The 11,436-nt window shown below is 36.9% G+C and overlaps 1 protein-coding gene across 1 annotated transcript; it reads left to right on the top strand.

Moving 5' to 3' along the window:
- LOC121909858 (complement factor B-like) lies at positions 1–10,620 on the top strand. The gene is made up of 18 exons (XM_042430642.1): positions 1–202; positions 895–1,101; positions 1,194–1,379; positions 1,507–1,683; positions 2,923–3,009; positions 3,821–3,960; positions 5,416–5,560; positions 5,649–5,786; positions 6,017–6,121; positions 6,225–6,362; positions 6,856–6,962; positions 7,459–7,582; positions 7,864–8,002; positions 8,279–8,355; positions 9,241–9,341; positions 9,428–9,557; positions 9,868–9,920; positions 10,040–10,620. The coding sequence occupies exons 1-18, from the start codon at positions 145–147 to the stop codon at positions 10,214–10,216; spliced, it is 2,289 nt and encodes a 762-aa protein (XP_042286576.1). The 5' UTR covers positions 1–144; the 3' UTR covers positions 10,217–10,620.
- The last annotated feature ends 816 nt before the right edge of the window (positions 10,621–11,436 follow it).

The following is an 11,436-nucleotide window of genomic DNA, read 5'->3' on the forward strand; positions in this document are numbered from 1 at the left end:
TTGATCTGCCTTTGTTTGTCATGGAGTTAATAAGTAGCAGGATGGTCTTAGGTTGTCTGAAACATCACTGTCCGTTTTGAAATAAATGTACGACTCCAGTGAAATCCTCTCATTTTTGTATTGTTCCCCAGTTTAAGGTTCAACATGGGATTTTCTGTCCACTGGATTTGGTTCACTGCTCTTTCATGTCTCCTCTGCATGGGTGAGCTCCTGTTTCAACTTCAGATAAAAGAAATTTAGTGACATATATTTTATATATCATTTGAATTTCTAAATGTTCCTAATTGTCTTCAGGGCATTGTTTCCTCATGATATTCATGTATTTATATTTATCTTATAGGTGGTGCTGTGCTACCATTTGCTAAATAGTTGGATGTAATATTTTTTATATTTTATAATTATATTTCTTCATTTATGGCAGAATTTTACAAAACAATCATGTGTAACTTTGAATAGGACTGCAATAATGTACAATTGTGTGGCAATTTTAAATGCTGCTGAAAAAGGTGAAAAACATCAATTTGACTAGTGAAGGTAAATTTCCAGGTGAAAAATACCATCCAATATTTTCTCTCCAGTCTGAACTATTTGCTTTCTGGAGCAGTTCAACATTAAATAGACCATCGAGAGTTTGTAAAAGTTATCATAATGACTGATTCCTGAAGTAAGATCATTTTATGTTCCTGTAAAGTGCTACTCTTAGTGCCAATTTTGAGTAATATTCATTGTGTTTTCACTGAAGCAAAAACATGAATAATGTGGTCAAATGTAAAATATACAACTTGTAATCACTGTGAGGAGTAGTGACTCAGCTTGTGAAAACAGTGGATGTGGAGGAAGCTTTCTAAAATCATAGATGTTCATCTACACCTTATAAGTGTCTTTTCTTTTCAGGTGGTGAAGTTTGGTGTGATTGCACAGAGGCGAATATAGAAATTGAGGGAGGTAATTACACACTGACCAAGAATCTGAGTGTAGGCAGCATGTTGGTCTACCATTGTCCTGAGGGCTACTATCCATACCCTGCTTTGATCCGTCTGTGTCAGCTCGATAGCAGCTGGAGACCAGCACCCAAACGTTTTCGTAAACAGAGATGCAAGAGTAAGTGATGTGAAGATGACGTGTTGCACCTTGCCTCAGGCCATCTGCTCTACATGATAATGTTGATCAGATCATTTTATCTTGTTTTGCAGTGGTTGAATGCCCAGACCCTAATGTGCTGGAGAATGGAAACGTGTCCCCTCCTCAGGAGAGGTACTTTGTGGGCAATGAGACCACGTATGAGTGCTACTCTGGATACAAACTACGTGGCTCATTCAGACGTGTTTGCTTATCAAACACGAAGTGGAGCGGCTCCACTCCCATCTGTAGCCGTGATGGTAAGTCCTGAACAGCAATCTGTATCCATCCCTACTTGTTCCTTCTCTTTTTTTCTTTCAGGTTTCAGATACATCTGAATTCATGACTGTTTTATGACTTATCTTTTGTCTTTTTTTCTCACCACAGCAGGAGATAATTGTGCTGATCCTGGCATCCCACCTGGTGCCTTAAGAACAGGGAATGTGTTTGATGTTGGTGACAAAGTGAAATACAGCTGCAATGGCAATCTTTTTCTGGTGGGGTCGAGCGAAAGAGTGTGTCTGGAGAGTGGCCAGTGGACTGGCCAAGAACCAGCATGCTACTGTAAGACAGATACCTACAAACTCTGTTGACATTTTGTGTTATTTGACCAAAGTTTTGCCATGAAAAGTTCTTCTGCATGACAGCTACCTGCAACAGCAAAGCTGCAACATTCAAAAGCAATGACTAGGGTTGTCGAGTTAATTAAGAGGCGTTAATGTGACATTTTCTTTAATATCTATTAATCTCATAGTTTTTATGCCAGTCAGTAAATGGCACTGAATGACTGAGTCCATTTCTGTGGTAGCCACTGACGCCACTGACGCCACTGCATCCAATAGAAAGCTAGCTCAGAGGTGACATCATGGCTTCAGCTCTCCATGTCACAAAAAGACCTATGCTGACCTAACTGTGACCTACATTTAATCAACAATGTTGTGGCATAGGCCAGTTTGTGGATGTTGGCTAGTTAGCACACTAGCTCATTCATTGACAACACAATTGTTAGCTATCTCACTAAGTAACTACAGTAACTAACTTGTATTTTGCATACAATCTTCACCTTTTGACGAGTTCCTGTTTCACAATAGTTTCTGTCTTGAAAAAAAAAGGCAGCTGCGTCTTTAATTCTGCAACTGTCTGTTGTTTGGGGTGAGTAAGTACCCAGTACAGTCCCAAGTGTCAGAATCAGAAACAGGCTTATTGCCAAGTAGGTTTGCACATACAATGAATTTGCCTTGTGGCAAATTGGTGTTGTGGTGCATAACAATCAAAAAACAAGGCAAGAGAAAACACAAGTAACCATACAAAGTAAGAGAAAAATACAACTACTACAAAAGACAGGTGATATAAATATATAAATAAAATTTACCATTAAAAAATAAAATATAGTAAAAAAAAATTTTATTATTTTTTTTTAAATCTAAGTGAAATAAATCTGCTGTTATTTTTTGAATTGACTCGGCTGGATGATGAATAGGTGAAATCAAACTGTATCAATGAACCTCTGCTACTGGCAGTGTTAGCGGGTGGGAAGCCAGTGAGGGATCATGTCCTATTGGTTGGTGAGAGTGCCTGTGCAGAAGCAGGTGGGATCTACACAGACATGCTAAGCACTCACTAGGACACAATCCCTCACCAACTTCCCACCCATGAACACTGAAATCTCCACCACTTTTGAACTGTTTTGGTTCAATAATGATCACAGGAGCTGTTTTCTGTCTGCAGAGCTTTTTCTTTTGTGTCACTTTTCTTTGTTACATTTATTCCAACCCTTGTTCATGTGGCTTTTGCTTCTTGCAGACAGACACACCTATGACACTTCACAAGAGGTATCAGAGGCATTTGGCAGTGCAATCAAAGGCAGCCTCACCACTTATGAGCCAACAGGTAAGGTCATGGAACTAATGATATTATTATCTTTTTTTTTTTAAATTTAATAGAAATTTTATTGTGATCATTTTTTACTACACCATAATTTAGTAGTGAGGCTGATGACATTTTGTCTCATTCAAAACGAGTGATAATTTTATATTTTATCCTCTTTTTTAGTTAATTGCACCAAAACTACTGACATTAAACAATAATTCTGCATATATTAATATAATCTAAACAAGCAAATCTGCAGGTAAGGATGTTTTTAATGTGTAACAAATTCAGAAGACACTGCCTTGTCTTCTCTTGTATTAAAGTATAGGTTCACAAGTTATCAAGTCTGTCTTGAAACAACAGTCAGGTCCCTTATATGAAAACTGAAAGAGGTTTTCTCACTGTAATCATGAAGCTTATATGAGGCTTCAGCAGTCTGAGTTAGTCATGTCAAGTGGATATCTGCCACATTTACAGTCTTTTTAACATCAAATTACCTCTTTGTGTTCCCCTGTTGAGCTGCGGTGGAAGAATAGTAACAAAAAGAGGGACGTAGGCACTAAAAAAGACTGTAACGTTGAAACATATCTACTTGATTTGACTCATCCGGATGCCTGAATGGCTTCAACGTCTAATGGCCAGTATGAATAGAGGAATGATTAGCGCAAGAAAAACATGTGTCAATGTTCATTTGGGCACATGACTATTGTTTTAAGACAGACTTGAAAAATTGTGAACTTGTCCTTTAAGTTCTTGATAGATGACATTATATAGTATCATATGACATATATAGCTTATGGAACAGTAACAGTATTTGTTGTTGATGGTTCAGTTGACACACAGGAGGGGAGAAAAATCAGGATTTCAAAAACTGGGACACTAAACATCTACATCGCTGTGGATATTTCCGAGAGCATCCAAGAGGAATACATCCAAAATGCAACAAATGTTACAAAATCACTTATTTCAAAGGTGAGAAACAAGCAGCTTTTCTCTTGAGCTTTTTTCAAAAGTTTATATATTAAAGTTTTAGAGTGCTTTTTTAATGGAAAGGGTCGCCGCCACAGAACTCTTTCTCCTTCATGCTAAATTTGCCAACAGTCAGCAACATTGTACTGGGAATAGAGAGGTGAGTTACATTGTGATTGTTTTGCTGATTGTTGGCTCAATTTAAAGGATGCACATGGGGTGAAAGTAGAGATTGCTGTTGATGGATGCAGCAGTTAGTGTGACTGGTTTGGACATTTAATCAATTACTTGATCTTATAAAGAATAAAATGACATGTTAGAGTTTGTATTGAGCTTGGCAGAGTGACGCAAAGGAGGACAGTATTATCGGTGGGTCAGACAAATTATGTAGTTTAGCAACTTTGCATTATTTTATATTTATTTAGAAGTATTTTTCTCACAAATATTCTGCATTTGGACCAGCCGATATGGACATCCAAGGTGCCCGCTCATTGAGACCAAACCAACAGCCTGTCACATAACTGGCTCTTCCCTGATTGTCCGGATTGACGGACAAAAACGTATTGATAAAAAGTTGCATTTGAAAAAACAATGCTCATCGGGGAAAACGGCCTGATGAAATATAAACAGAGTTTGGGGGGGGGGAAAGTAGCACTGTTCATTTTTGAAACAAAAACTGCTAGAATGAAATAAAAATGACCCACAATAAACTTTAAGAAAAGAGATGCGTCTAAAACATTTATTGGATTTAACTTATGATTATGTCACTTATGATTATGTCACTTTTTTCTTTTTTTTCATAATGTCTTGTTTATTTATTTATTCAATTTTGAGCACTTTGGGTTTCCATACATCCCCAACAGACTATGTTTTTTTTTTATACATTTTTAGCACAAACATACATTTTAGTTTTTAACTGATTCATGGAAATGAACAGTTTTGCCTCTTACTCATGTGACTATTATAATGATATTTATGGCTCTACAGAGAAATCAACTGCTTCCATGGTGATTTTTACAATGAAGTCATATATTGTACAGTATTTTTGGTGTGAGCTGACTTATGAAGCATTTAACTCTATCTGACACACCTTTAGGGCACATTTCACACACTGTGCACATAACATGTACAAACATAATCTTATCCCGTTTGGCTATTGGGACCATCATAATTTCATTATGAATTACACATCATAATCTTGACTGACGCTCCTTGGCGTTGGTCCCTTGGCTTGTTGTCAGTGCACACTGCGGGATACTCTTTATGCTGATAAATGGATCAATTACTCAACAAAATAACAACGATAAGCAGTTTGATACATGTGGAGGTGTTGCATTAATAAAACATTTCACAGCAGTTCCACAAGTTTGCATGTTTATACACATTCAGGTCAAAAGTTCATACAATACTAAAACTCATTCACCTTGTACTTAACTGATATTCTTTGTGTCTCCACAGATTTCATCTTTTAGCGTGACTCCAAACTATGAGGTCCTCTTTTTCTCCTCTCAAGTATTTAGACTTTCCAGAATTTTGGATTTCATGGATGGTAGAGAAACACTAAGCACTCTGATGACTAAATTGGACAATTTTACAGAAACCAGTAAGTCAAACAGATCAGACACATTGCTAAAAAAAATAAACAGCTTGATCCTAAGGTTATGTTTTACTGTGTGTTTGTGTGCTTTGAGTCAAAGACAGAGACACTGCTGGAACAAATCTGAACGAAGTCTTTATAACCTTCCTGGAAGACATGGCTTTGGTAAAGCAACGAGTTAAAGATGAAGGTTTTAAGGAACATCGTCACGTCCTCATCGTTTTTACAGATGGTAATTTCCTTTCCCTTTTGAGATATTAAATCATGGATTTAATACCTCAACCATTTAATGTGTGAAATATGCATGAATTCACTCCAGTAGTCTTATTACAACTGTAATCAAATTAGCACAGATTTAAAGTTGTTAGTATAAAGCCTGTATGAAGTATTAATAATACAATTGAATTATGTTTATGTAAGAGCAAAGGTTAAAGCAGGGAAAACTGTTTTCTTTCATTGCAGGTGGTTATAATATGGGTGGTTCACCTGAACCAACTGTGAGAAAAATAAAGAACATGGTGTACATGAACCACATTCAGGGCATTCAATCACGAGAAGACTATCTGGGTGAGTTTTATATTTGATCTGTTGCAACTTAATTAAATTTAGCTTGAGTTAGTTTATGTGTCTCGACTCAGCGGTGATTGTGCTGCTTTTTATTCTGTTACAGACATTTACATTTTTGCCATTGGAGATGAGATCCTTGATGATGAGCTGAAGCCCCTCGCAACAGGGACTGGTGGCAGGCATTACTTCAGAATGCAAAATGACTTAATAAACTTGAAGGAAGCCTTTGATGAAATAATTGGTAAGTCATCTCTGAAAGTAATGGCAGAGGGCTGAATGAATCTGGTAACACATTTTCTCCATCTATAATCAACATTTGAACAAATAAATGTTAAACACTAGATAGTTGTCATATCAAGTATTTACTCTAAGAAGACTGTCAGTCAGTTTTATTTCTCACTCCGGGTTTTTTAGGGGCTCCCATTTTATGTTGCACTTCAACTTCCTCTGGCATCTAGCTCTTGTCCCTACTGAGGTTTACTGCACTTATTGTAATTTTAGTTTGGATAAAAGCATCAGCTTTTTTAAATGTAAAAAAATGTAGAAATGTAATGTTTTATATATGCAATTGGTTCAAGACACTGAACCCCAAATTGCTCCCAAAGCTTTGGACAAAAACATCTGCCAATTTGTAAAGTTTAGTGTCAATACTGAGCCTTTACTCTATACTGATATAACCATGAACTTGAGCAACGTTGAATTTGTTGTTTTATAATGCTTTTTTTTTCATGCAGATGCAGACGAAGTTTTGGGCATGTGTGGTCTTTACAATTCAACAACTGTAGGAAGTGAAAGGGACCAGAGGAAAAGGTTTCCATGGGTAGTATTCATTACTATCAAGGTGAATATTTCGGAATTTCTATTAAAGGTGCAGTGTGTAGACTTTAGTGGCATCTAGTGGAACGGACTTAGCAGAAATGGAATATAATATTCATAAGTATGCTTTAATTAGTGTATTCATTTGGTTGCAGTCTGCACCCTCACCGCCGCTAGATGTCACTGAATCCTACACGTGATTGGAAGACTGAATACAGTAAAATTAGAGGAATATACTTTCCACAAAGGAGAATAACTGTGACCAGAGAATAACGGTTATGCACAGAGATTTGGTTCAGTGACAACACAGTACCAGAGTCAGGGCCTCAGATGTGAGATTTTGTGGAAAAACTGCTTCCTAATTATCTACCAGCATGCTTTGCTGTCCATGTTGTCTTTTGCTGTGGTGCCAGATGTTGTGCTGAGTAAACGCAAAAACAGAAAATCGGTTCTTGCTTCTGCATAATATATAACTATGACACTACATTGTTTTTTAATCCATTTATCATTTAAATTCTAAGAATGAGGGAACTTTCACAAATTGCCTTGGCTCTCTTGTGACCAAAGAGTTTGTCTTGACTGCTGCTCACTGCTTCAAATTTGGAGATAGGGAGGAGCACATCAAGGTTGAGATTGATGATCAAGGTAAGTAAGTAAGTAAATTTTCCTGTGATGTCTGTATGTTTAATTATGTCTCCTCTCTTCAGTTACCTGAACTTGACATATTGGCATTTTAGAAGTTTACATCAACAAAAATAAGTGTTACGGTACCCAGTGAAGTTATTTGCTTTGATAATGGATATTTCTAAGTTTCAAATTTGCTATAGTAAAGTATTTTGATTTTAAAGATACACATTTTCCCATACTGTCTACTACTACTCCTCATTACAGCAACAATAATACACTTGATTGTGTCTCTTTTACAGCTAGAAGGGTTAAAAAAATCAAGTTACACCCAAAATTCAATATCACGGCTAAAGAGGATGAAGGCGTGCCGGAGTTCTATGACTATGATGTGGCTCTCCTTCAACTGGAGGAATATGTTGACTTCTCTTATTATATCAGGTAAGAGCTCTGTCTACATCACTGTTGCTGGGTTTGTTGTTACATTCTCAGTCCTGCCTGAGGATTTATTGATAAACGCTTCTTACTATGAAGTTAATTTCAACAAACACACACAAACATGTCCACAGATTTAATAGATTAATCACAAATTCTGAAGTATGCTTAGTAAAATAACATTTGTAATATGGCATGTTTTTAAATAAATAAACATTCTGTGTTAAAAGCTGTTTACTTGAAACATCATCGTGTTATATTGTCTTTTGGCATCTCGTTCAGACCTGTTTGCATACCTTGCACCCAGGAGACCAGTGATGCTCTAAGACTGGTTGGTAATTCCACCTGCAAGGACCAAGGTGACACACTGTGACACACTGTGACACCAATGCACAGCCTGGGGTTCATAAATACTAAAAATTGCTTATCTTTATGGAGAACCGGGCAATTTGACCTAAATTGACTCTTTTTACAGTCTGCAATACGCTGCAATACATTAAAGTAACATTTGAGTTTATCTGATATTTCCAGCTAAATGAACCACAACTGACCGTCTGCTAAGCCCTGCTTCCCTTAGTTGCTATTGCTGCCTTTCAAGCTTTTGTTCTCACACTGCACGTATTTTTTTAGTTTACAATGAGAATGTTGGTAGATTTTAGTTTGTAACTTTTTAATGTTTTCAGCTGATTTGTTTTACAGGAGAATCTTGTTAAAGGGATCTTAAATATGCACTTGATGACAAAATACATGATTTTTTGCAAAATTGCTAAAGCTGAACGTCTGGAGCAGAGAGTCAGCATACTCATCAGTTGATGAGCCTTGTAGAAGACATGTAGCTTATTGCTAAATAAAGTAAAATTGTTCTTGTGTTGCAGTGAATTTAGTCCTAATATTTTAAATATGATTTGGAAAAATGAACTGTCATTCTATGATGGCTGATATGACGTTTTCACTTGTAACGTACAGCTTTTAGGATGACGACTAACCAATGTGTTTAGTGAATGTAATGTTATCTCAAATAACAAGTTTGGCTGGGGTTGCTGGAGCATAAACTTCTCTAAAACCAATAAAGGACAGAAGTGCTAGTCAGCCTAAATTCTGAAAGCATGCAGGACCTCCACACTGTGAGGAAATACTACACAGTGGATGTTCTTTTGTCAACTTAGTCACAACAACATCAACATTAGATCAAAACATCTGGAGCCTCAGGTTTAATAACTGTATTTTTGTGGTCTCTCATATAGAGGATCTCCTGTTTAAGAATCATATTGAAGAACTCTATTTCCTGACAAAGTCAAGAAGCCTGGTAAAGGAAAAAACTGTCCGCGCTAAGGTCGGCGATAATGTGAGTTTTAAATGACTGAGCAGTGTTGTGTCTGATGTGTGTGTCAAAACCCAAAAGTCAACTTGAGCTGGTTCTTCTTTTTACAGAGAGGTGAATGCATCAGCCATGCGATAAAGGCACCAGGTATAACAACGAAAAATCCAGAGGTTGCTGTGACTGATAACTTCCTGTGCACTGGTGGTCAGTTTCCTCAGGTAGATCATATAGCATGTACAGGTATGTTCCCTCTATGTCATGTCTTTATCAATATCCTTATCACATTTATTGGGATATTTAGGCTTCTGTGAAATCCTGAGCCTTGTAGAAAGTGTGTGCACATACACAAAAATACTATTCAATTTCCAAAGTCTTCAGCCCTTTAAGTCTCAGTTATCAAGTAAAATGTCAATCTGCCATAGAAGATTTCAGATTAGATGCATTTTATATACTAAAACATGAGCAACACTGGTGCAGATCTGTAAATGAGGCCCATTATTTTGGATGTAACCGTACATGTGTGTGTGTGTTTGTGAATTTGTTGGGACAGGTGACTCTGGAGGTGCTGTGGTCAAAGACTATCTCGTGTATCGCACAATACAGGTAAACAGCTGTTCTTTTCCTTGCATCCAATCACAGAAAAAAAAACCCACTGAAATGATTAAATGTGAACGAGTAATTTCCTGTTGATTGTGTAAAGTAACCAACGATTTATTTCCCAGGTTGCAGTGGTCAGCTGGGGAACCAAGAATCTTTGCAAGTCAGGCAGTCAGACAAAGTCAGACGCCACTTCCAGAGATTTCCATATTAATCTTTTCAAAGTTGTACCTTTCCTCAAATCAGTCCTTGGAGATGACACCCAGGATGAGTACTCATCACTTAAGTTTTTGAACAGCTAAATACATTTCCTCTGATTTGTTTAAGCATTTCAGTAACGTGATTTGTGTAGACTGTGTGTTTAAAAACTGTATGTTATTTTTTGCTGATTGATGCATGGATGATTGGATTCAATCAATGACTCATTCAATCAGACTGTGAGTTCACAATGGAAAACACAAATGTCTCATCAGTAGCACACATTGACAATAAATTTGGCATCACTCATTCTCAAAATCCACAACTACAGTGATTTGAGTGTTCAATCAGTATGTACAGAAGTTAATAAATGAGCATTAATCTGTATCTTGATGCAAATGGTTAAGTTGAGTTAGCCATATGACGGTATATAGGGTGAGATGATATAAATTTTAGATTCACTATTTGTTCATTTATGGCTTTTCTGTATGGAGTATTTATGATTTGTATCACTGTTATAATTTCCCTTTTTTTGACATGTAATAAATTCAATGTCAATGAGTCGATTTATCAATAAACAAACAAACAAACAAACAAACTTTGCAACATCACAGCGATATACTGAGTATCAATAACTTAATGTAGAATTAGAGCTAATGTTAGTGTAATTTAAATTACACTTCGTTTATACATTCACAATCACAGGTTATGAAACAGTTTACTTTTCTCAGGCCTTTTCTAAAACTGCATAAAAAAGGAAAGAATTACTACATCGCTGAAAAGGTTTCATCAAAACTCTTTTATGGATACTCAGCTCTGCTGATAGAGCGTCCAGCTCCCCCTCAGGTCAGTGACTCAGGGCCCACTTCCAGTTCTCTGTGCAGGCCTACGCAATGCGGACACTCAGGCTGGCAGCGTGCCAGCTCAGATCAGTCAAATTTAATTTAGTGGGAGGTTAAGTTCTTTTTTTTTGGTGTGTAATTAAGTTTTTTCTTTCTCTTTTTGGCTTTCAGATGGAAATCAACTGAGTTTGTCAGTCACTGCTGCGTTTTTACAGCCCACAAACAAGCAGAGTATTGCATTAGAAATGATTTGTTGTGGTCAAAGTAGGTTTATGGCTTCAAATCATGTGTAACGATGATCTGTTGACCATTATGCTGTCGGGGCTCGCCTCAGTGAAAATGTACATTTAGCAATTTGGCTCTTAACTAATGTATGTCGGCTAAATGTCCAACATCAGAGTAGTGGTGAATTTTCAACATCTCTGTTAGGTTTGTCTGACATGGTGAGTATCCACATGGGTAGGTTTGATCAGTGATGTACT

The sequence above is a fragment of the Thunnus maccoyii genome, chromosome 13, assembly GCF_910596095.1.
Source record: "Thunnus maccoyii chromosome 13, fThuMac1.1, whole genome shotgun sequence".
Classification (NCBI taxonomy): Eukaryota; Metazoa; Chordata; class Actinopteri; order Scombriformes; family Scombridae; genus Thunnus; species Thunnus maccoyii.